Genomic DNA, 25,451 nt, shown 5'->3' on the forward strand with positions numbered 1-25,451 from the left:
TTAACGCTGTTTTTTAGTGTGTATCTGTCACGTTTCCCTTTAAAGGGAAACTAAGATGTTTTAGGAGGAGGACCTGGATGCAGACAGGACAGCGGCAGGTAAGTAAAATAATGATTTTATCAGCTACCAGGTTGACAAGTGCTAACAGGAAATGTACGACACGAATGTACACGGGAAACGGAAAGCAGCTGGGCCAGATCCCACACAGCGACTCTTCGTGGCAACAGTGTTCGTTTGTTTTTCCCAGAGGAACGGACTCACTCGCAGGTGTAGCAGGGAGGAGTACTGATGTCCACAAGGATCGCGGGGAGAAAGGCAGCTGCTTCGTCGGCGTGGAGATGAAGGAGAATCTGAAGGGAGGCAACGATTCCGGAGGAGTTGGAATCCGTGGCAGCCCCGTGCTTCTCTCAGGAGCAGGAGACGTGGTAACCTGAACACGGAGGTTGAGGTAAGTACCAATCTTTAAAAGTCAATGTTTCTAATAGCGAAGTAAGTCGAGCGTCTTTACCAGCTGAACGAAAACAAGGAACTGACGCCAGAGAATCGCAAAGTCCCGCCTTATAAGCCCACATGATCGCTGATCAGGAACAGCTGGGCGGAACTGCGCAGGTGGTGGTGATCACTGGCGTCATTCTCCAGAATGTGGGTCAGAGAGAGAAAGACAACGGAGCAGGAGCAACCAATAATAAAAACAAACAGTGACATGAAATGTGGATCGTGACAGTATCTGCGTCATTACCTTGTTTAAGAAGCCCTGAAGGTTCTAAACAAACAGTTCAGCCATTGCTGAGAACGCTGTGTTTTATTGTAATCTCGGGCTCAGCGAGATCTCTGAAAAAACCCGGTCCGGTTACGTAAACAACGGTTCTCCTGAACAGCAGATCGTCCTGCTCCGGGCACTAGTCCGGGCACATCCGGTTGCGTACATTGAACCGCAGAAGAAGAATGATGTCTGTTGTGGAGGTGTTTCACGAGTGACAGTGTCTTCTGACTCTGGGTCTGACTCCGGGGTCAAAGTCATAAAAGGGACTGCGGCGGGGAGTTGTGACGAAGCTATTTTTAAACATTGTTAAAACAATGTTTTGATACTTAGTAACAGTGCATCCACCGTTCCAGCGGGGGGGTTGCGCTTCTGAGAGCGGGTGTGCTGAATATGTCACTTCTGGGTTCTGGCCAATCACAAGACAGTTGGGAAGCCGGGGTGAGAGTTGAGTCTCAAATATCGCGGCTGGGAAACTAGGAGGTTTTTGACCATAAAAACAAGTTAATGTATGTAAGTAGACCTCCATAACTTACATATATGTGCAACAGGACCACTCTATGTGAGCTTTAACACATCGCATGCTATCTACAAGTGATGATAAGTTGCAGTTGCAAACACCTGTTTGTCTGCATGGTGAGGTTTGTAACAGCAGCAAGAGTGATTTCCTCATGCATCACTTCTGATGTGGTGATGCAACTGGTTTGGTGGGAACATGCATGGTCCCTTCCTTAGCACCTGGCATGTGCTTTGCATCATTATTACGTGTAAACCATGCTTTAATTGAACTGGGAGGAAAATCAAAAATGTATTGCATGGAAACTGCCAGTGCTTTGAACCTGTAGGCAAAGAGGAACAAAAGTGATTCTCAGTAAACCTGCCAATATAAAGACAAAAGAGAGAGAGAGTGCAAGGCACATTTAAAAATACACCATTGACTATGTGAAGACATGATAGATGTCTAAGCACTTCGGCATGCGTTTCACAGGTTTGTAATACTTTCTGTGGATTTAAAGACACTCCCTTCTATCTGATCAAGAACAAAGCACGTAGTCTGAATGAAAATATGTCACTAATTCCTATAATAGTGGTTTAGGGTGGAGTAGTGCGAACTCTGTGTGTCCTCTCCTCACTCACACACCCACAGGTTTGTGCAGCTAGTCTTTGTAGGACACTGCATTGAATTCCAGTCATGTGGACAGCTTAAACAGACCATTATCCCTAACCAGAACCAGTTAGTGACGCCTGACCCTAACCTAAACCACAACCACAATTCAAGTATTTGCCCTAAACTTATCAGTTCCTCAGAAATGGGGTTCTGCCTCATTAGGACCAGATTTTGGTCTCCATCAAAACAAAAATCCTAAAGAGGTAAAGAGGTAACACAGAAAAACACAAACTGTACTTGTCCTTTGTTTGAGTAATGACAAAAGGAACACACACTATCTACATGTGCCTGTGTGTGTCATTTTGCGAACAGTAACATAAGGCCTGGAACATATTTCCAATGTATTGTACCACGATGCATTTCCACATTCACATGCTTGGCTGCTGTTCCGTTTATAGCAAGATGAAGTCTAGCATTCTATGCATGTGCAAATTTCAATTCAGAATTTCAGAGTTCTCGCCAGGAACTCATCTGTACTTTTACTGGACTTTGAGTGCTGAGTTGTAGAGGTATGGGTAATGATGGATCTCGTCACATTATCTTCAGGTCAGAAGCTTAATTTGAAATGTCCAGAAGGAGACTGTAACTCTAACAATGACATGATTGTTGAATACTGAAGCTGATGAATTGTGAGGAAACTCACAAATTCCAGCCACAAGGTAAACGGGCTACAACTGCAGGAACATCAACCTGAGGCTGCAGGTGAAACAGGACTAGATGGTGTGACACTGGAAAAATGTGGCTTGGCCTGAATTTTAGGTTTCTGCTACAGATGGCCAGTTCAAAATGTGGTTTGTGAATTGTATCTATCAACTTACTCATCCTACCTCTTCCTTGTGTCAACAGTCCAGACCAGTGAAGACAATGTGTTTCTTTTCACTCACTGGAGCATTACTACCAATAAATCTTGATGTGAATGCCACAGCCTGAGTGTTGTTGCTGACCACATTCATCTCTTCATGAATGTAATTTGAAATCTCATCATAATGGCTACTTACTGTAAAACGTGCACACAGTAGAGGTCATCTCCAATTTGCTTTGAGACAATGATTAGGTGGACTGCATATACAGTGTCATTCCCATTTAATCTGAATAAATCTGTAAGATCAATCATTGGATGTATTAGAAGAAGGAAACACATCTGCAAATATTTTGAATTCTGTAATGCAGTCATGTCATCATGGACCAGAATCTAAATTTAAATTCTGGAGCTATGGTTGGTATACATATGTACAGTACCAGATTACATTTAATCACATTACTGTACATTAATCAATGTACATAATACATAAATCAATCTCTGTCTCTCTCTCTCTCCCTCTCTCTCTGCTGACAGATGTGCAGCTGACAATCACAGTTTACCTCTCCAAATGTTTAGTAAAAATAATAATAATAATAATAATAAAATATCTTTCATGTTTTCTCATGTTTAACTGTAGCCGCCACTTTCATTTGTGTCATTTTTTTTTTTTTTTTTTTTTAAAGGTCCTATGTTGCCCGCTTTCCCCAGGGAACATAGGACCAAGGGAACATAGGTGCGACACCGTCAGAAAGATGCCATTTTGCTACTATTGTTAAACAAACAGCAATGAGAGAGAAAGAGCAGATCATTTTAGTTCTCAGATTTATTTCATTCAGGTTCATTTGATGCCAGCTGCTGCAACATTTATGCATTGGTCACATTGCTGTCAAGGTTTTTACAAAATAAATCTGGTTTCAACATAGTTTTAGCTTGAAGACAAGGAGTGGCAAAACAAGGCAGGGAAACATTTGACAGAATAGTAAAACAGAACTAGCCAGTGACCAATCAACTCAAGGTTTAAAAGGTAAACATGTAACATTACTCAAATGTATAATTCTTCTCTGTAGTGATAAGATTTGGTCAGTGACTTGCTCTTTTTTCTACTAAAACAGACATAAGATTCATGAGAACAGGTAGACAAAAATTGGTTCATCCATCTCAGCTCTGAGATCTAATTTCAGAGCAGATTAACAGTCTAATACATTTTATATTCTATCATTTCCTTGCTTTGTGTTAATGCTCCATCGCTCTTTTTTCTTATTTGTTGGATGTCAGTGCAGAAAGAAAACAATCTTTGTCTTGCTAACTGACCTCAGGCCATTGTGTGTTTAGGGCCTTGTTATCCTTCAGAAACTTTTGTCAATTCATGCTGAAGTGTGTAGTGAACAATACAGCCAGTGATACTTGAACCATACATGATGGCAGTGCCATCACAATGTGTTTTAGCAAACATTTTTGGTTCTTTTTCTTGATGAACAGTATAAACAATATTGTATAGGACGCTGAATTTCAAAATGTTCTGAAGGGGAAGAGGGACAGCTCTCCTTTTAAAAGTTTCCTCTTCTGCTGCTGCTTGATGAGACAACGGACTTGGTGATCATGCTACCACCGCCCATACCGCCCATACCGCCATAACTGCTCATACCGCCATAACCACTGCTGCCACCACCATAGCCATATCCGCCAGAGCTGGCAGACAATCCTGGAAAGAGGAAAAAAGACAGAAGGTGTTTTCATTTGTTCATCCATGTCTCATTATGGTCTGTTGGTTTGTGTTACTTATGATGATGATTATGTGTAAAATCTGAAACTTACCACCGCCTCCGGAGCTCTGCTGCACATGAATGGTTGCACTGGCACCACCGCTGGCAATTCTAATGTTGTAATGAAGCTCAGTTAGTCTTCAGTTCACAATTAAAACGGAGTGCAGGCACAAATCAGTATTTAATATTCAAGTATGTCCCACCTGCTCTCCTCTCCCTCCAGCAGTTTCCTGTAGGTGGCAATTTCAATGTCCAGAGCGAGTTTGACATTCATCAGCTCCTGGTATTCACGCACTTGCCGGGCCATGTCCTGCTTGGCTCTCTGCAGAGCATCCTCCAGGTCCCTGATGCGGAGCTTGGCGTCCTTCACTGCCAGCTCACCACGCTCCTCAGCCTCTGCGATCTGAGCCTCAAGGTTTGCCCTCTGTGGCAAAAATTATGTTACAAATTATTCAGTAACTCTGCAACCCCTTAAAAATGTGTAATGAGGCATCTGTCATGAGATGTTTCTTCAAATATACCTGTCCTTTGACTGCCTCGATTTCATTCTGGAGACGAGCGATCATGCGGTTCAGTTCAGCAATCTCAGCTTTGGTTGAGCGCAGGTCCTCACCATATGATCCGGCTGAGGACTGCATCTCCTCGTACTATAATGGAAAACACAAACAGTTTCATGACAGTTATATTGAAGGTTAGGAGATGTGTTGCACATGCTCAGACTAAAAGGCAATGTACCTTCACTTTGCTTTACACTCACCTTCTGTTTGTACCAGCCCTCAGCTTCTGACTTGCTCTTGTTGGCAATGTCCTCATACTGAGCACGAACTTCAGCAACAATGGAGTCCATGTCAAGGTTACGGCTGTTGTCCATCTCCACAATGACAGAGGTGTCCTTGATCTGGCCTTGCAGCTCACGAAGCTCCTACAGAAACACATGGTGATGTAAAATAGTGACTTATTTGTCTCATTTAGCTGTTATAAAATGATCAAATAATTATGCTGAAGTAGATTTTATATTACATACAGCCTCATAGACGGCCCTGAGGAAGTTGATCTCATCCTGAAGAGCATCAGCCTTGGCCTCCAGCTCGACCTTGTTCATGTAGGCAGCATCAACATCCTGGTAAAGAACAGAAGTGCATATATAAACTGTTAAAACTGGCCACATAACACATCCAGGAGTGAAAAATCTAAAGAACCATCAGGATGGATTTGTACCTTCTTCAGGAGAACAAACTCGTTCTCTGCAGCTGCACGTTTGTTGATTTCATCCTCATACCTGATGGAACACAAGGCAACAAATTACTTCATCTCCCCACACAGAACGTCTGCTCATTCTATCATTATTGTACTCATGTTGACACTCACTTCCTCTTGAAGTCCTCAACCAGGCCCTGCATGTTCTTGAGTTCACCCTCCAGCTTGACTTTCTCGTTGCCAAGCCCATCGAGCTGCCTGCGCAGGTTTGCAATGTAGGCCTCGAACATGCCCTCGATGTTGGATCGGGTGGTGGTCTGGTCCTGCAGGAGGCTCCACTTGGTCTCCAGCATCTTGTTCTGCTGTTCCAGGAAACGGACCTGTGCAGATAAAAAAAATCAAAAAAGATTAACAAATGTTCTTCCACAAAATTATTTAACTGTTTTTCTTACATATTTAATGGATATACTGTATATGGCTGATGTTTAGATTGCCATTGACTTCTTGCTGTTAAGGGTGGATTTTGACTGTTGGCATCCATAATACATTACTGCTGTCTTCTCAAGGGTGTGTCCTGTGTCATGTGTGGCTTTAAGGTGCCTCACCTTTATCTACACGACATGAAGATAACTACATATCTGAAGTGCCACACCCTTGTCACAACATTTCCAACTCATAATGAGGGCATACCTTTGTGAAAATGCTGTACAAGCTGCTGTCATGCGCAGCACATATGGTGCATATCTTCAATTCCTTATCCTTAAAACGAAGTGTATTATAGTGTATGGATACTCAGTATTTCACCTATTGTTTGCCTTCTTTAGCTATGACTCATCCTGTTAGCTCTGCTGAGCTGTGAAGGCCACACATTCACTCCAGTCATAAAAAAACTAGGTGTGGCTGATAAACCACACAAGACAGAACATTATCATTAGAGTTACAGTACTGAAATATTTAGAGAGTCCCACTCTACATAATGACAAATTGCATACAGCTTGTAAGCAAAGACGATTGTAACTACTATTGAAAAGCTGATTTTCAGCTCTGCACTCAACATTATTGTTTCCTACAACAACCAGGTGACGACAGACTTTGGACTCTGTGGGAACAGAGCAGACAGATCCCTATTCTGTCAGGTGAAGGATAAGCAAGTAACTGCAATATAATCCTCACCCATGTTTCCATAGTAGGCAAAATGGACAGCACTAATTTAGGGTAACTAGTGTCACTGGACTGCAATGCTTTCGTATGGCTTCTAATCCCTCTGTAACACATTGATGGATACAAGATTGACAGCTGTCTCGCTTTAGCAGCTTATACAGTAAATACAAACATGTTTGCATCTAGAAAACAATGCTTCACAAAAAGCACATTGCTGTTAATGGAGAAATGATAAACAGGTTTGAACTTTCTAGTCGTTTGTTTTTTTTCTCTCTGAAAGGACCTTAAGACAGCTGATGTTAAGTACCCAAGGAGGATTCAGGTTGTCATCACTAAGATAATCAGGCAGGAACTAACCTTGTCGATGAAGGAAGCAAAGCGGTTGTTGAGGGTCTTGATCTGCTCCTTCTCCTGGGTGCGGACAGCCTGGATGGTGGGGTCAATCTCCAGGTTCAGTGGGGCCAGCAGGCTCTGGTTGACTTGGACAGCTGTGATCTGTTGACCCATCTGTCCACTGAAACCACCTGACATGCCTCCACTGAAATAACCAGAAGCACCACCACCCATACTGCCACTGCCATAGCCCATTCCACCCATTCCTCCCCTTCCACCCATTCCAGAACCAACATTATAGCTGGATGTCTTGGTGACGGTGTAGCTGCTGTTGGCAGTTGGTGCAAAAGATCTGGAGGACCTGCTGCTATAGCCGTCTGCGACTGACAGTGACCTTCTTGCAGAATTCATGGTGGCTGATGAGTCTTGAGAGCACAAGAGATCTGAAGATGAGCAGACTTCAAAAGGAGAGCTAAATCCCTCTGAGTGTCTCAATGAAGACTCCAGCCTGCTTATATGGCTGCGTTGAGCCAGGGGGAGGATCCTTTTCAGCCACCACAACCTGTACTCTCACTTTTGCTGCACTCTCCCCTCCACCTCAGCCTACACGCCTCTGGCTCTGAATGACAGGAGTGGCCTTTCCTGTAAAACTGGTAAATAGGGATTGTCAGCAGATAAGCACTGCATTGACTTCCAATCATTTGGACAGCTTAAACAAACCATTATCTCTAACCAGAGCCACTTAGTGCCTGACACTAACCTAAACCAAAACCACAATTCAAGTCTTAAGCCCAATTTATACTTCTGCGTAAAGTGCTCTGCGTAGGTTACGCAGAGCCTGTCGAAGAGTCTCCGACTGTACAAAATATTTTTTAAGTGTCTGTCACTCCGTCAAGGGACAACGGAGACGGCAAGAGCTGCGATTGGTCCTCAGGACAGGCCGAGCTAAGCTGCTCAGTGTCGGCTCACAGTGAGCACCGAGCATCCACGGACGCGGAGCTGATCCCCGCCGATAACGCCACTGCCAAACTATAAATACGTCATATCTTAACACACAGAGCACATGTTTAGACTATAAATGGCCAATTTCTCGCCTCAAATTATCTTAAAACTGCGTTCCGTCACACAGAAAAGTGAGAAACATGGGCAGTGCACACCTGGTAGTTTCATTGTGTTTTTATTGTTTATGTGCTTTTCTTTTCTTTCATCGTCACCGTGTGCGTCTCACACACGGCTGTAACTTGTTTAGAATAGTATTTGTGAGCTATAGCTGAATCGAGGCACCACCCACACAGCTGTTTAATTGTTTACTATTCTCTGTGTGCCTTTCGCTTCGCGCGCAGCGGTCGATCATAATAGAAGTCTTAATTTGACCGGTAAAACGGCATATTTACTGGACAAACTCCAGCTAAATCTGTGTGGATGAATTAGGTTTCTATTCCTCCCACGTGTCCCCCCTTTTATTGCTGTGATTTGTTCCCCCGTGTATCGCGATCCTGCGTCTTCAACACAGCTTGTGATCACTTATTGAGAGGAAAACTTCCGTGATCTGTTAAAACCACAGTTAAGTCGGTCATCGCCGATTAAACTGTATGATTTACAAGCGTTTTCTGATCAGACACGTCCTCTTTGTCTACCTCACTTCCTTTTAAATTCTCTGTGTCACTGTTGACTCCATTTACTCCTTCAACTCTTCTCTTTTACTCAGCGCCCCCGCTGGTGAAAGACAGAAGAGCTGAGTGGCGAAATCAGAGCACGAGCGCCATCTCGCGTTAAACAAGAAGGAGGGGTCTCTGACGTGACGGTTGTCACGGCGACGCTCCTCCCACTTCCGGTTTACAAAAGGTTGCCTCAACCGTCACGTCAGAGACCCCTCCTTTTTGTTTACCTTTTAGCTTTGTTTGTTTTACTTCCTGTTTGCAACGGTGTTACCAGCTGCCAAAGTGACACGCCCCCGCCCGCCCCTTTTTGTCACACACACACACATTTCTGCACTCATATCCATGCCCCTTTCCTGCACATTTCAACATTTTTATCAGTAGTTATTTAGATTAGAGGATTAATGTTTGTTTGTTGTTATTGATCAATTTAATACTTCAATAAATGTTTAACCTTTATTTTAAAAGTACTGTTTCTGTCTTTTGTGCTTGCTTGTTTGTGACAAAGGGTTATTGAAAAAAGCCAGTGTACGATCTCACACCTTCCTTGTTAATTATTAATTAATACTAATTTACTTATTATTAATTAGTGATAACTGATAGTCGAGAGACACTTGCAGGTCGTTGAGTGACAGTCTTTCTGTCTTTCTGCTCGCCTTGAGAGGAGTGGTGTCCAGTTTTTAAGCAAATTAATAACAAAATTAATTATTAAAATAGTTAATCATTTGTATTATTTTCTCACTAATTACTAAGTTGAATCACAACACCACCATACCGGTGTATTTGATTACACAACATCCGGGCAGCCGCAGTGCTGTTATCTGCTTTGCGAGTGAGCGTGCTCTGCATGTAAGCGTTTCATTAATGTTTATATATTTGTTTCAAGCACTGAACGAAGCCTGTCATATTTGGGACAAGAGTTGAGACCTTAAATCACTTGCACAAAACTTTTGATCAGCACTCAGCATTTGTTTGTTTTATCATTTAAACCTGTGTGAGCAGAGAGCATGAGGCATTGTTGGCACGGGGCGGGAGAGAGAGAGAGCGAGTTCGAGAGAGTGAGGTTTGTGCTCTTGGTCATTAGTTCATTTACTTATTTTTTTGTAGGTAATATGTTGTAAAATATGTTGAAACTTAAATAAACTACATATACAGGTAGTTTTGTCTCGTTGTATTAGTTTGTCCTGTTATTGACGTCATGCTGTCATCGCCTGACAGTCTGGCCGATTGAAAGCCCCCCGATGCAGCGGATGCAACACACACCAGAGAGACCATCCTAAGTTGATCTACTGCAGTAATTCTGTTCTCAACCATTAGAAAATGCTGTGAACACCTGATTATGCATGGAAAAAAAAATACTGTCAGATACCCTGAAACCGTTCGAATTTTGAAAAATACCGTGATATATATTTTTGGTCATACCGCCCAGCCCTACCTGACATTAAGGAGTTACAGTAATCCAGCCTTGAAGTTATAAAGGTGTGATTACTTTCTCAGAGTCTTGTCGCGATATAATATTTCTAATTGTCTTAATGTTGCAAGGGTGGTAGAAGGCTGTTCTACATATTTGATGTGTGTCTAGTGATAAATCCTGGTCAAACAGGACCCCCAGGTTCCTTACTGTACTGCAGGGGACTGGGGTGTTACTGCCTAGGTTTATAGCTTGATTTGAAAATAGTGAACTTATGTGTTTTGGCCCTACAATTATGACCTCAGTTTTTTCTGTGTTAAGCATCAGAAAGTTCTGGGTCATCCATGTCTGTATGTCTATAAGACAATCTTGGAGTTTAATTGAGGGGTCTGGGTCGTCAGGTCGTACAGATACGTATAGGTGGGTGTCGTCTGCATAACAATGGAAATGTATGTTATGTTTCCTGATGCATGTACAGGGTAAAACGAATTGGGCTGAGCACGGAACCCTGAGGAACTCCGTAGTTAACTTTAGTGAGTATGGAGGACCAATTAAAATATTCGGACTGAATAAAATAATTGGCTGAGCTACCCGTCTGTCTTCTGTCGTGCGCCTCGTCTCTGTCATCTGTCACACGCCTCGCGGATCGCTGTCACAGTTTGCGAGTCATGCGCATCTCTGACAGAGCAGTGTACCCAACGTGGCGACTTTGTCGCCAAATCGGCCAAATTTTTTTGGTGTTCGGAGACTCTCACATGCAGTTACTGAGCTCAACAAGAAGCGTGTTAAACAGAGTAAGTTAAAATCCTGCTTATTTATTAATTCATTTAAGAGTACTGTTTTGGAGCGGAGGGAACGAATATTTAATAAACCACACTTTTGTAATGACAAAAGGGACACACCTTATCTACATGTGCCTGCGTCATTTTGCAAACAGCCAATAACATAAGGCCTGGAACATATTTCCCATGTATTGTACCACTATGCATTTTCACGTTCACATACTTGGCTGCAGTTCCGTTTATAGCAAAATTAAGTCTAGCATTCCATACATGTGCAAATTCCAATTCAGAATTTCAGAGTTCTCGCAAGGATTTTGATCTCATCTGTACTTTTACTGTACTGTGGGCCAATTCCAATTCCTATTTTAACCCTCAATCTTAACCCTTAATCTTAACTGGCCCTCAAAACCAAGTGTTGAGGGTTATTTTGTCACTTAGAAATGGGACACCCCTTAAATGCAGATACGTCTTCAGACTGCGGGGGGGCAGAATAACGCGAAAGCTGCGTCCAGTCTGTCAACTCCAAAAAAGAAGAAAAACACATTTACGTCACGATTATTTATTATGATCCGTTTGTCAGTCAAGTTATTAGGTTGTCAGTTAGTTATAAGATGATATTCATACAAATACCACAACCACGGACATATTCAGCTGACAGTTACCACACACCACGGCTTATTGAAAAGTAAACGATAGCAAACGATCGCGTGTCCGCACCGGCCGGCTATTGACAAAAGATCGTAAAATTAAAATAAATGTTACGCAACAATGACGTCAGTAATCCATAATATGGGCCTTAACTAAGATATTACATTGGTTTTCATAATTTTTAAAGCAAAATCAACAAAGAAAATACTTAATTTATAGCGTACTCGTTTCACTGCTTTCGGCGCCATCTTTGTTATGTGAAAACACACAATGCATTCTGGGTAGCCCTTGCTCCAAAGGGTGGTCTCGGAAAATCTCAATATTGAGGGCGATACAGCCCTTAAACTTGCCCCTCAACTTAATTTTTCTGAGAATCTGGACAGCACTTGCACTAGCGGGAGCGCTCATTTTTGAGATTGAGGGTTAAGCAAGGAATTGGAATTCACCCTTTGAGTGCTGAGTTGTAGAGGTGTGGGTGTGGGTGGACACTTAATTTTAAATGTCTGGAGGGAGACTGTAACTCTGAAAATGACATGATTGTTGAATACTGAAGCTGATGAATTGTGAGGAAACTAAGAATGCACAGCAATGCACACAATTTCCAGCCACAAGGTAAACGGGCTACAAAAGCAGGAACATCAACCTGAGGCGGCAGGTGAAACAGGACTAGATCGCCAGTTCAGAATGTGGTTTGTGAATTGTATCAATCAGCTTACTTTTCCTACCTTTTCCTTCCCAGTCCAGACCTGTGATGACAATATGTTTCTTTTCACTCATTGGAGCATTACTACCAATCAATCTTGATGTGAATGCCACAGCCTGAGTGTTGTTGCTGGCCACATTCATCTCTTCATGAATGTAATTTGCAATCTCATCATAATGGCTACTTACTGTAAAACGTGCACACAAAACAGAGGTAATCTCAGATTGGCTTCTGTTTCAACTTGATACTCGGTCTTGGACTCAAATGCATGAGATGTGAGCAGATTACAAAAGTTTGTTGCTTCGTTCAGCAAATTTATTTATTTTGTTTTGTTTTTCATTCAAATTAGCAACCAAAAAACAATAACAAAAACTCAGGGAGGGAGCGAAACAGGCTCAATTACTCCGCTAAAATACAGAAGACAAAACTACAGCCTTGCTGCAAAAAAACAAAAGACAAAACTACAGCCTTGCTACGTGACTCTCATAGATGATATAAAAACGAGACACATGAACTGGGAGTGTGGATATAACTTCTTTCGGTAAACATGAACAACACACTCACAACTGATGAGAGAGATGAGGGGAGCTTTTAAAGGGCCAGTGATAAAGAACACCAGGTGCAAGTGATAACTAATCATCAAGGGACGCAGTGAAGAAAAAAACAGTGAGCACAGACAGCGGAAACCCATCACCAAAATAAAACAGGAAGTGACGTAACAAAACCAAAACTAAACTAAAAAATCCCAATTTAACTAACATAGACACCGCTTCATGACAGCTTCACATGCAAAGACAATGATTAGGTGGACTTTAACGCTGCATATACAGTGTCATCCCCATTTAATCTGAATAAATCAGTAAGATCAATCATTGGATGTATTACAAGAAGGAAACACATTTGCAAATATTTTGAATTATTTATTGCAGTCTTGTCATCATGGACCAGAATCTAAATGAAAAGTCTCCAGCATCTGTCAAATCCATACCATGAAATACTGCAGTACCTATTGATATTTGATAAAGTGTCTGGTTGGTATACATATGTACAGTACCAGATTACGTTTAATCACATTACTGTACATTAATCAACTATGTGTGTGTTTGTGTGTGTGTGTGTGTGTGTGTGTGTGTGTGTGTGTGTGTGTGTGTGTGTGTGTGTGTGTGTGTGTGTGTGTGTGTGTGCGTGCGTGCGTGTGTGCGTGCGTGCGCGCATGCATGTGTGTTTTGAAATCTAACATTCAGAGGTGGAAAGTAATGAAATACATTCACTCAAGTTACTGTACTTTTTTGTGTATTTTGTATCCAAATCAGGATTTTGTATTTTACTTGAGTACGTATTGACTCAAGTATTGTACTTAGTTACTTTATGAATCCTATCCGTTACGGAGTAAAAATAAAAATTCAGCACAGTGAAGACCTAGAGGGGGGAAATATACACCAGAACCAGAAGAATGATGATGTGATTAGCACCAGCACTGGCGCATGAACATAGAGGGTTCGAGTCAAAGTGAAGTAATATCCTGTGTGTGAGCTCCAAAATAGTTTTGGATTTCTGACCCCTTGTCATATTTCTACTACCCTTACACCCCACAAAAAGTAACTAAGTAACTTTTACTTAAAGTACATTGCAAATTAACTACTTTTTACTTCTACTTGAGTACATTTTAAGATGACTACCTTTACTTCTACTTGAGTAATATTTCATCAAAATATTGGGACTTTTACTTGAGTACAATATTTTAGTACTTTTTCCACCTCTGCTAACATTTTACTTTCATTCAAGTGTACTGTTTGAAGTGGTGTACTCTGCTTAAATGTGCTATTTGATGGAACAAAAATAAATTAAAGAATAAGATTAAGCATAATACCTAATTGAGTGTTTGTGTTTGTTCCAATTGTTGAAACAAGCAACTGAGTAACTTTTACTCTTAAGTAAAGTTTCAATGAGGTACTTTTTTCTTTTACTTGAGTAGAATATTGTCATACTCTTTGCACCTCTGCACAGTACAGAGGGAGCTGCAACCAAGGAGGAAGTGTGAAAGTGGCACACCACTGCCACCATGTGAAACCACTGTCAGAAAAATGTCATTTTGCAGCCACTTAGCTGCTATTGTTAAAGACATGACTTTTTTACACAACAGTAATGAGAAGAGAGAGCAGATCATTTTAGTTCTCAGATTTATTTCATTCAGGTTCATTTGATGCCAGCTGCTGCAACATTTATGCATTGGTCACATTGCTTTTTTTTACAAAATAAATCTGGTTTCAACATAGTTTTAGCTTGAAGGCAAGGAGTGGCAAAACAAAGCAGGGAAACATTTGACAGAATAGTAAAAAGAACTAGCCAGTGACCAATCAACTCAAGGTTTAAAAACATGTACAATTATTTAACAGTCAAATTAACAGTCTAATACATTTTTATATTCTATCATTTCCTTACTTTGTGTTAATGCTCCATCGCTCTTTTTTCTTACTTTTTGGATGTCAGAAAGAAAACAATCTTTGTCTTGCTAACTGACCTCAGGCCATTGTGTGTTTAGGGCCTTGTTATCCTTCAGAAACTTTTGTCAATTCATGCTGAAGTGTGTAGTGAACAATACAGCCAGTGATACTTGAACCATACATGATGGCAGTGCCATCACAATGTTATAATTTTTTTTTACATTTCAGCAAACATTTTTGGTTCTTTTTCTTGATGAACAATATTAACATTATTGTATAGCACCCTGAATTTAAAAATGTTCTGAAGGGGAAGAGGGACAGCTCTCCTTTTAAAAGTTTCGTCTGCTGCTGCTTGATGAGACAACGGACTTGGTGATCATGCTACCACCGCCCATACTGCCCATACCGCCATAACCACTCACACTGCCATAACCGCTGCTGCTGCCACCACCATAGCCATATCCGCCAGAGCTGGCAGACAATCCTGGAAAGAGGAAAAAAGACAGAAGGTGTTTTCATTTGTTCATCCATGTCTCATTATGGTCTGTTGGTTTGTGTTACTTATGATGATGATTATGTGTAAAATCTGAAACTTACCACCGCCTCCGGAGCTCTGCTGCACATGAATGGTTGCACTGGCACCACCGCTGGCAATTCTAATGTTGTAATGGAGCTCAGTTAGTCTTCAGTTCACAATTAAAACGGAGTGCAGGCACAAATCAGTATTTAATATTCAAGTATGTCCCACCTGCTCTCCTCTCCCTCCAGCAGTTTCCTGTAGGTGGCAATTTCAATGTCCAGAGCGAGTTTGACGTTCATCAGCTCCTGGTATTCACGCACTTGCCGGGCCATGTCCTGCTTGGCTCTCTGAAGAGCATCCTCCAGGTCCCTGATGCGGAGCTTGGCGTCCTTCACTGCCAGCTCACCACGCTCCTCAGCCTCTGCGATCTGAGCCTCAAGGTTTGCCCTCTGTGGCAAAAATTATGTTACAAATGATTCAGTAACCCTGCAACCCCTTAAAAATGTGTAATGAGGCATCTGTCATGAGATGTTTCTTCAAATATACCTGTCCTTTGACTGCCTCGATTTCATTCTGGAGACGAGCGATCATGCGGTTAAGTTCAGCAATCTCAGCTTTGGTTGAGCGCAGGTCCTCACCATATGATCCGGCTGAGGACTGCATCTCCTCGTACTATAATGGAAAACACAAACAGTTTCATGACAGTTATATTGAAGGTTAGGAGATGTGTTGCACATGCTCAGACTAAAAGGCAATATACCTTCACTTTGCTTTTCACTCACCTTCTGTTTGTACCAGGTCTCTGCTTCTGACTTGCTCTTGTTGGCAATGTCCTCATACTGAGCACGAACTTCAGCAACAATGGAGTCCATGTCAAGGTTACGGCTGTTGTCCATCTCCACAATGACAGAGGTGTCCTTGATCTGGCCTTGCAGCTCACGAAGCTCCTACAGAAACACATGGTGATAGTAAAATAGTATCTTATTTGTCTCATTTAGCTGTTATAAAATGATCAAATAATTATGCTGAAGTAGATTTTATAATTACATACAGCCTCATAGACGGCCCTGAGGAAGTTGATCTCATCCTGAAGAGCATCAGCCTTGGCCTCCAGCTCGACCTTGTTCATGTAGGCAGCATCAACATCCTGGAAAAGAACAGAAGTGCATATAGAAACTGTTAAAACTGGCCACGAAACACATCCAGAGTGAAAAATCTAAAGAACCATCAGGATGGATTTGTACCTTCTTCAGGAGAACAAACTCGTTCTCTGCAGCTGCACGTTTGTTGATTTCATCCTCATACCTGATGGAACAAAAGGCAACAAATTAGTTCATCTCCCCACACATAACATCTGCTCATTCTGTCATTATTGTACTCATGTTGACACTCACTTCCTCTTGAAGTCCTCAACCAGGCCCTGCATGTTCTTGAGTTCACCCCCCAGCTTGACTTTCTCGTTGCCAAGCCCATCGAGCTGCCTGCGCAGGTTTGCAATGTAGGCCTCGAACATGCCCTCGATGTTGGATCGGGTGGTGGTCTGGTCCTGCAGGAGGCTCCACTTGGTCTCCAGCATCTTGTTCTGCTGTTCCAGGAAACGGACCTGTGCAAGAAAAAAATCAAAGAAGATTAACAAATGTTCTTCCACAAAAGTATTTAATTGCATTTCTTACACAGTGAATAAATCAGAGTGAGAGGGGCTAGACCCCCTGGTTAACATCCGAGACTCCCTGAAAGCCACAAAGGCAACAATTTGAGGGGGTCTAAACAGTGTAATTGGAAAACATGTTTTTTCCTAAAGATTTTTGTAATTTCAGTTTTTCATATATGATCTACATACATAATACACTTTTTTTACACTTTCTTATCCTTTATAACCAGACAAAATGTAAATTATTTTATTTGTAATTTTGTATGTTCATGTTTTAATTAATTACTTTCCAAATGGGGCTGTGGAAAAGGCCCACATTTGACAGGGAAGATAGCCAATACTGCAGGGTGGTACCTAGGGTGGTGAAACAGTATTGCACAACAAATGGGAGATGGGACCGAAGCCCCCACCCCTCATATGCGGCTTTAAGGTGCCTCACCTTTATCTACACGACTGAAAAGATTACTACATATCTGAAGTGCCACACCCTTGTCACAACAATTCCAACTCATAATGAAGGCATACCTGCATACCTTGCATTTAGAAAACAATGCTTCACAAAAAGCACATTGCTGTTAATAGAAATGATAAACAGGTTTGAACTTTCTAGACGTTTGTTTTTCTCTCTCTTAAAGGACCTTAAGACAGCTGATGTTAAGTACCCAAGGAGGATTCAGGTTGTCACCACTAAGATAATCAGGCAGGAACTAACCTTGTCGATGAAGGAAGCAAAGCGGTTGTTGAGGGTCTTGATCTGCTCCTTCTCCTGGGTGCGGACAGCCTGGATGGTGGGGTCAATCTCCAGGTTCAGTGGGGACAGCAGGCTCTTGTTGACTTGGACAGCTGTGATCGGTGCACCCATCTGTGCACCGAAACCACCTGACGAGCTTCCACCGAAATAACCAGAAGCACCACCACCACTCATGCCATAACTGGAACCACCGCTAAAGCCATAATTGGAACCGCCACCCATTTGAGAACCAAGACCAAAGCCACTGGATCTCTTGATGACGCTGTAGCTGCTGCTGGTTGGTACTGAAGCCCTGGTGCTGTAGCTGCTGCCTGCGACTGACAGTGACCTTCTTGCAGAAGACATGGTGGCTGATGAGTCTTGAGATTACAAGAGAACTGAAGATGAACAGACTTCAAAAGGACAGCTAAATCCCTCTGCGTGTCTCACTGATGAATCCAGCCTGCTTATATGGCTGCGTTGAGCCAGGGGGAGGATCCTTTTCAGCCACCACAACTTGTACTCTCACTTTTGCTGTCCAGCCTCCCCTCCACCTCAGCCTACACCCCTCTAGCTCTGAATGACAAGAGTGGCCTTTCCTGTAAGACAGGTAGATAGGGATTGTCAGCAGATAAGCACTGCATTGACTTCCAATCATTTGGACAGCTTAAACAAACCAATATACCTAACGAGAACCAGTTAGTGCCTGACCCTAATCTAAACCACAACTGCAATTCAGGTCTTAGCCGTAAACTCACCAGTTCCTCAGAAATGGGGTTCTGCCTCATTGGGACCTGATTTTGGTCTCCATGAGGACAAAAATCCTAAAGAGGTAAAGAGGTAACACAGAAAGACACACACTGTACTTGTCTATTGTTTGAGTAATGACAAAAGGAACACACACTATCTACATGTGCCTGTGTGTGTCATTTTGCGAACAGCCAATAACATAAGGCCTGGAACATATTTCCCATGTATTGTACCACGATGCATTTCCACATTCACATGCTTGGCTGCTGTTCCGTTTATAGCAAGATGAAGTCTAGCATTCTATGCATGTGCAAATTTCAATTCAGAATATCGGAGTTCTCGCCAGGATTTTGAACTCATCTGTACTTTTACTGTACTTTGAGTGCTGAGTTGAAGAGGTGTGGGTACTGATGGGTCTCGTCACATTATCTTCAGGTCAGAAGCTTAATTTTAAATGTCCAGAAGGAGACTGTAACTCTTACAATGACATGATTGTTGAATACTGAAGCTGATGAATTGTGAGGAAACTCAGAATGCACAGCAATGCACACAAATTCCAGCCACAAGGTAAACGGGCTACAACAGCAGGAACATCAACCTGAGGCTGCAGGTGAAACAGGACTAGATGGTGTGAGACTGGAAAAATGTGGCCTGGCCTGAATTTTAGGTTTCTTCTACAGATGGCCAGTTCAGAATGTGGTTTGTGAATTGTATCTATCAACTTACTCATCCTACCTCTTCCTCGTGTCAACAGTCCAGACCTGTGACGACAATGTGTTTCTTTTCACTCACTGGAGCATTACTACCAATAAATCTTGATGTGAATGCCACAGCCTGAGTGTTGTTGCTGGCCACATTCGTCTCTTCATGAATGTAATTTGCAATCTCATCATAATGGCTACTTACTGTAAAACTTGCACACAGCACAAAACAGAGTTAATCTCAGATTGGCTTCTGTTTCAACTTGATACTCGGTCTTGGACTCAAATGCATGAGATGTGAGCAGATTTCAAAAGTTTATTGCTTCGTTCAGCAATTCAAAATAGCAACCAAATAACAATAACAAAAACTCAGGGAGGGAGCGAAACGGACTCAAATACTCCGCTAAAATACAGAAGACAAAACTACAGCCTTGCTACGTGACTCTCATAGATGATATAAAAACGAGACACATGAACTGGGAGTGTGGATATAACTTCTTTCGGTAAACATGAACAACACACTCACAACTGATGAGAGAGATGAGGGGAACTTTTAAAGGGCCAGTGATAAAGAACACCAGGTGCAAGTGATAACTAATCATCAAGGGACGCAGTGAAGACAAAAAAAAAATGTTGATAAAGTGTCTGGTTGGTATACATATGTACAGTGCCAGTTTACATTTAATCACATTACTGTAAATTAATCAACTGTGTGTGTGTGTGTGTGTGCGTGTGTGCACTCGTCAACTTATTATTAGCCACACAGGGACGTGCAGGTATGAGGGGCTGTGTAGGCCATAATTCCTTTTTTTACCTCTCATATACACAATTTTACCTCTCACATACACAAGTTTACCTCTCACATACACAATTTTACCTCACACATTCACAATTTTACCTCTCACATACTCTCTTTTACCTTTTTACCTCTCACATACAATTGTTTTACCTCTCACATGTAATGTGTAAAAACATTTAATGTGAGCGGTAAAAAAAATTTAATGAGAGCGGTAAAACATTTAATGTGTGAGGTAAAACATTTAATGTGAGCAGTAAAACATTTAATGTGTGAGGTAAAAAACATTTAATGTGAGTGGTAAAAAACATTTAATGTAAGAGGAAGGCCTTCGGGTCATGTGACGAAAAGCAGGAACTGTGAACAGGTAGCGCATCATGGCGGCTTGGAGAGAACGAGAGCGCCTTGGCCAAGCTGTCGCTGCTTTATTGAACTGTCTGCTCTCTTCACCAGAAGCCATTCAGAATGTATCAAATAATCAGGGTGCGATCTTCGAACACGGACAATCAGAATAGGCTATTTTACACTGACAGATAGTGCTGTTTCTGAACGTTTCTGAGCGGCAGTCCAGGCAAGAGCTCAGTACAGAAGGGGGGGGCGGATACAAGAAGGCATAGTATAAGAAAACTTGTGCCCACTGCTTCTCTGGTTCTCCTGTTGCTTTTGGCAGGTTCCATTGACGCTAATGGTGTAGTTTCTGGCTTTTTCAGCCATTTGCGAATGCCCATTCTGAATGAAAGTATAGCTGGTTGCTTCCGCTTAAAAATCTGTACGGGAAGACACTGACAACATAACGCATGGGTGTCAAACTCTGGCCCATGGGCCAAATTTGGCCCGCCGTGTAATTTAATTTGGCCCTTGAGGCAATATCAAATTAACATTAGAGCTGGCCCGCCGGTATTATTATACACTTATCTATGTGAGCAACTTTTCTCCTCAATGAAGATGACGAAAACGTCTCACAGGATACGTCTGACTGATGAACACCTTCGTTCGATAATGAAGGTTGCCTCAGCTCAAAGCCTGAACCCTGACATTTATGAACTAGCATCCAAGAAAAGATGCCAGGTATCTGTCTTGGGCACATCAGATTAGATCAGTGTGTCGCAAACTGAGCAGTAAAAAGGCCTGAATGGTTGATTTATTCATTGTTATTTTATTTTGAAATTTGTGGAAAAAGTTAATGTTGATATTTACCTCAGAAGGCTGCAAATAGAAAAGAGGCATTAAATGTTTTATTTAAATTTTATTTAATATGCCATTGATGTTTTTTCGTTTGTTTTTTGAAAGTTGATTTTGCACTCTTAAGTTATATAAGCGTTGCTTGTTCCATATTCAGTGTTAAAGCAAATCAGTGTAGCAAACTGAGCAATAATTAACATTTTTTTCATGCACTTTCTCTTGCTACTTCAAGGCTTGAATGTTTGATATATTCATTATTGTTATTTTATTTTCAAATTTATTATTAGCCTGTGGAAAAAGTTTATTTTGATATTTACCTCAGAAGGCTGCAAATAGAAAAGAGGCATTCCATTTTTATCCATCCATTATCTACCGCTTATCCTGTATTTAGGGTGCATTCAATTTTTATTAAAAATTTTATTTGATATGCCATTGATATTTTTAATTATTATTATTATTATTTGAAACTTGATTTTGCATGTCACTATAAAGTTATATAAGCCTTGCTTGTTCAATATTCAATGCAAAACTTGTTTGGGTCCCTATTAAAAGGTTCATTTGTTCAACCTTGGCCCGCGGCTTTGTTCAGTTTTAAATTTTGGCCCACTCTGTATTTGAGTTTGACACCCCTGACATAACGTGACGTGTGGTGGGTTCAAGGACAACTGGAAACTCGGAATTTGCTCAACTGTTCATTATGGTTTTAACAAGTCAGTGAAATTACTTCCACATCAGGAAATCACAGGAAATTAGCATCCACTGTGTGAAAATAATCAAACTATTCATAGGAAAGCAGTGGACTTGGACAATGATATTTTTCAATTTATGACAAAAAAAAAAACTGACTTGAAAAATGGCTGCAGACACTTTCACTGTAACAGTGGGAGGTCCCCTATGTGATAGGTAGACGTGGGTCAAGGATCTTAGTCCCCACTTTGCTATTTCTTCAACAAAAAAAAAAAAAAGCACATTTGAAGTAATATTATGGTAAAAGACCTTTAAAGTAAATTTTCTATGCTTTTGTTTTTATTTAAAAATTACCAGAAACCAAAGTTCCCTGTTTGTCAGTGAAGAATGACAGTCCCCTCTCTGCTAGGTGTGCGCGTGTGTGCGTGCTATCAGGGCTATTTTATGCCAGCACACTATACTAAAACGAGTGTACAGTGCCTATGCGATGACATCAAACCAGTGCACGTGTAAATTTCATTCACTTTCAATGGACACACGGGCGTCACATATGTGTCATGCAGACGCTGCATACACGTTGTTGCACATACGCCTACGTGACGGGTGTGTGACGGGTGAACTACGCCTCAAATATGTGACGTGAAGACCACATGTGACAATTAGTACAATTCTACATGAGCGTACAGACACACACTGTGTAGTGTTTGTGGAAATCAAATAGTGAGGGGTCATGGGGGGCAGCTGTGGCTTAGTGGTTAAGGATTCGAGCTCGAGACCGGAAGGTAGCCGGTTCAATCCCCGACCAGTCCGCAGCTGAAGTGCTGTTGAGCAAGGCACCTAACCCCCTCACTGCTCCCCGAGCGCCGCTCACTGGCATGGCAGCTCACTGCGCTGGGTTACATGTTCTACACCTCACTGTGTGCTGTGTGTGTTCACTAACTCACTGCGGAATTGAATTTCCCCTTGCGGGACTTAAAGGGTTCTTAATCTTCTTAATCTTAATCTTAAATTCATGCCACCTGCACACGCAGCAGAAGTCTGTGCGCACACTCGTCTGCAGCTGCAAGTATTACCAAGAGAGAACGATGTGACAGTTTGCTGTTTCAGTCACGGGTGCACAAGTAAAGGCGTCTGAAGCTTTGGCTTCAGTACAATATTGACCACGCGTTAACGCCTATAGCGTGCACACGCCGACAGTCTAACTCATAACTAGAACATTTCGTCAAAAAAGGTATGTGATTGCATTGGACAGCCGGGCGGAGGGATTTCCTGGGAGCACATGACATCACTTGGGATTCCCTGTTCATCCCATTTCATTTTTGAAACCACGATTTCATGAGAATTACATTAGATATGAAAAAAGATGAGATGAACACACATTTTACGAGCACAGCTACTTCCACAGACACTTCCGACAGCAGGGGACGGGGCGGAACCGGGTGTGGTGCAGGTCGACGTAGTGCTGTCCAGGGTGCTGATCCTCATGAGGATTCATGGAGACATGGAAATGTTCTTCAGCAGAATAATTGAATTCAGTTCAAGAATATATAATTATAATGATATATAAACTAAACTGTATGGGTCTTGGTTTGGCAGCCGAACAGCGCATGAGCGAACTCGTTCCTATTTTCCAGCATTGCAGAGGTAGTAGATGATCATAATGAATAACACGTCATCAGTCTTGAAAGGATTAGTCAAGGTGGTTGAATTTGAAGCATAAGCAGATCTTAAAGACAATACTTGTAGTGGAGACCTAGGTGTATACTGGTTCTTGTGTATCACTAGTCCGATTCGGTGTGTCGGCCAGGACACCACTTTAAGCCAAATCTCCAGAGACTCAATGAGGAGGCTGGTGACCGTTTGGATCTCGTTTATTCTCCTCTTACAGGCGATTTGTTCTGTGGTTCTAAACATAAATGACAAATACACAAATGAATGAATAAATCAGCAGTAATTACTCAAACCACATAGCTCAGATCCAACTAAACATAGAATAACATGAGCATACACAATTACAGCTCTGAAAATATAATAACTAATCAGCAACAGATAAACACAACACTCTATGCAACGTCACGCTGAAAATAACCAACGTAATAACGATCGTGAAACACGGGCATATCACGTGACACTCAATATACTCGGGCGGAGAGTAAGCTAGCCATCATAACTAGCATATAGTACGGCTACGGCGCGACGAGCGTTAAAGCTCCGCGTCATACGGCCCAAACATCTAATAATGCAGCAATGCACATCCAACACACTCATATGCATACTTACATGCGTCATCCACGCACAGACAGTCGCCATAACATGAACCAATGACCCGTCTTTAAGTGTTCACTCCCCTCATTCACTGCGGCCGCACACACTGCTGCTCCGCTGCGTGCAGTCAATTACGACCCAAGCCCAGCAGGGGGCTCCCCCACACAGCAATCAACATACAACATACCTGACATAACAGTAACAATATGTGATAACTTTGGGGCCTTTTCTACATCCACCCCCAAATGTATATAATACATTTGCTACATGAAAGCAACAAAGTCTTTGGTCGGGATGAGGTCGTAGGAAGGGAGTTGTCCTCATCTTCTCCAGATGGAAGTGCAGGGAGGACCACCAGCCTGGCAACCGGCCGAGTGTAGACCCTTTCCCTCACTTTCACCTCAGCTGACTGAACGTGTCCATCAGGGCTCAGGCCTCCCTATGGGCCACAGCGCCCTGGGAAGTTGTCGATCTGCGATCATCGCCACACAGCCCTGTACGATGTTGGCTGGTGAGGCCTGCCACTTTTGGCGAGCTTGAAGACCTGGCACATAGAGCCGGATGAAACGGGCCCAGAAGTGATCAGCCAGGACTTGGGAGTGCCTCCAACGACGACGACTGATGAGCTCATTCTCTGGGTAGACTACTTGCGGTAACGATCCATCTGGCCGCCCCATCAGGAGAAAATTGGGCGTCACTGGGTCAGGGTCACTAGCATCGGAAGACACATATCCAAGGGGCTTGCTGTTAAGAATCCCTTCCACCTCAGTAAGCACTGTGTGAAGATCTTCCTCTGCGACTGGTTGAGCTCTCACAGTGGCATAGAGTGCTCCCTTAATTTCATGGGGGAGCAGATGGATCTGGTGAGTCACAGATGGAGGAGCAGGAGACGTGGTGACCTGAGCACGGAAGCTAAGGTAAGTAGCAGTCTTTAAAAGTCAGAGTTTCTAAGAGCGATGTAATCAATAGTCTTTACCAGCTGAACGAAAACAAGGAACTGACGCCAGAGAATCGCAAAGTCCCGCCTTATAAGCCCACATGATTGCTGATCAGGAACAGCTGGGCGGAACTGCGCTGGTGGTGGTGATCACTGGCGTCATTCTCCAGAATGCGGGTCAACCCTGCTGAGACAGAGAGAGAAAGACAACGGAGCATGAACACAACAATAATAAAAACAAACAGTGACATGAAATGTGGATCGTGACAGTACCTCCCCCTCAACGGGCGCCACCTGGCGCCAAGACAGGAGCATCTGGGTGATCACGGTGGAAGTCCTGGATCAGGGTCTGGTCCAGGATGAAGCGGCGTGGAACCCAAGACCTTTCCTCAGGACTGTATC

The 25,451-nt window shown here is 42.4% G+C and overlaps 2 protein-coding genes across 2 annotated transcripts; both read right to left on the reverse strand.

Moving 5' to 3' along the window:
- Positions 1-3,552: 3,552 nt before the first annotated feature.
- Positions 3,553-7,381, reverse strand: LOC310929421 (keratin, type II cytoskeletal 8-like). Its single transcript, XM_083892178.1, has 9 exons — positions 7,209-7,381; positions 5,862-6,070; positions 5,712-5,772; positions 5,518-5,613; positions 5,251-5,415; positions 5,015-5,140; positions 4,697-4,917; positions 4,546-4,604; positions 3,553-4,432 (listed from the first exon to the last, which is right to left on the reverse strand). Exons 1-9 carry the CDS (start codon positions 7,356-7,358, stop codon positions 4,278-4,280), a joined length of 1,242 nt encoding a protein of 413 aa, XP_083748304.1. The 5' UTR covers positions 7,359-7,381; the 3' UTR covers positions 3,553-4,277.
- A 7,778-nt stretch (positions 7,382-15,159) lies between these two features.
- Positions 15,160-17,863, reverse strand: LOC310929230 (keratin, type II cytoskeletal 8-like; the record flags this gene model as incomplete). Its single annotated transcript, XM_083891951.1, has 9 exons — positions 15,160-15,314; positions 15,428-15,486; positions 15,579-15,799; positions 15,897-16,022; positions 16,133-16,297; positions 16,402-16,497; positions 16,595-16,655; positions 16,745-16,953; positions 17,714-17,863. The coding sequence occupies 9 exons, from the start codon at positions 17,861-17,863 to the stop codon at positions 15,160-15,162; spliced, it is 1,242 nt and encodes a 413-aa protein (XP_083748077.1).
- Positions 17,864-25,451: the final 7,588 nt, after the last annotated feature.

This window comes from Microchirus variegatus (assembly GCF_963457635.1).
Source record: "Microchirus variegatus genome assembly, chromosome: 7".
Classification (NCBI taxonomy): domain Eukaryota; kingdom Metazoa; phylum Chordata; class Actinopteri; order Pleuronectiformes; family Soleidae; genus Microchirus; species Microchirus variegatus.

Excerpts from the sequence above, each read along its gene's own strand:
- LOC310929421 (XM_083892178.1), bottom strand. The coding sequence starts at position 7,358 with ATGGGTCAACAGATCACAGCTGTCCAAGTCAACCAGAGCCTGCTGGCC. Across the intron at positions 5,614-5,711 it reads AGTTTGTTCTCCTGAAGAAG|GATGTTGATGCTGCCTACAT; the intron begins GTACAAATCCAT and ends GTTCTTTACCAG. Across the intron at positions 4,918-5,014 it reads TCGAGGCAGTCAAAGGACAG|AGGGCAAACCTTGAGGCTCA; the intron begins GTATATTTGAAG and ends TTTTTGCCACAG.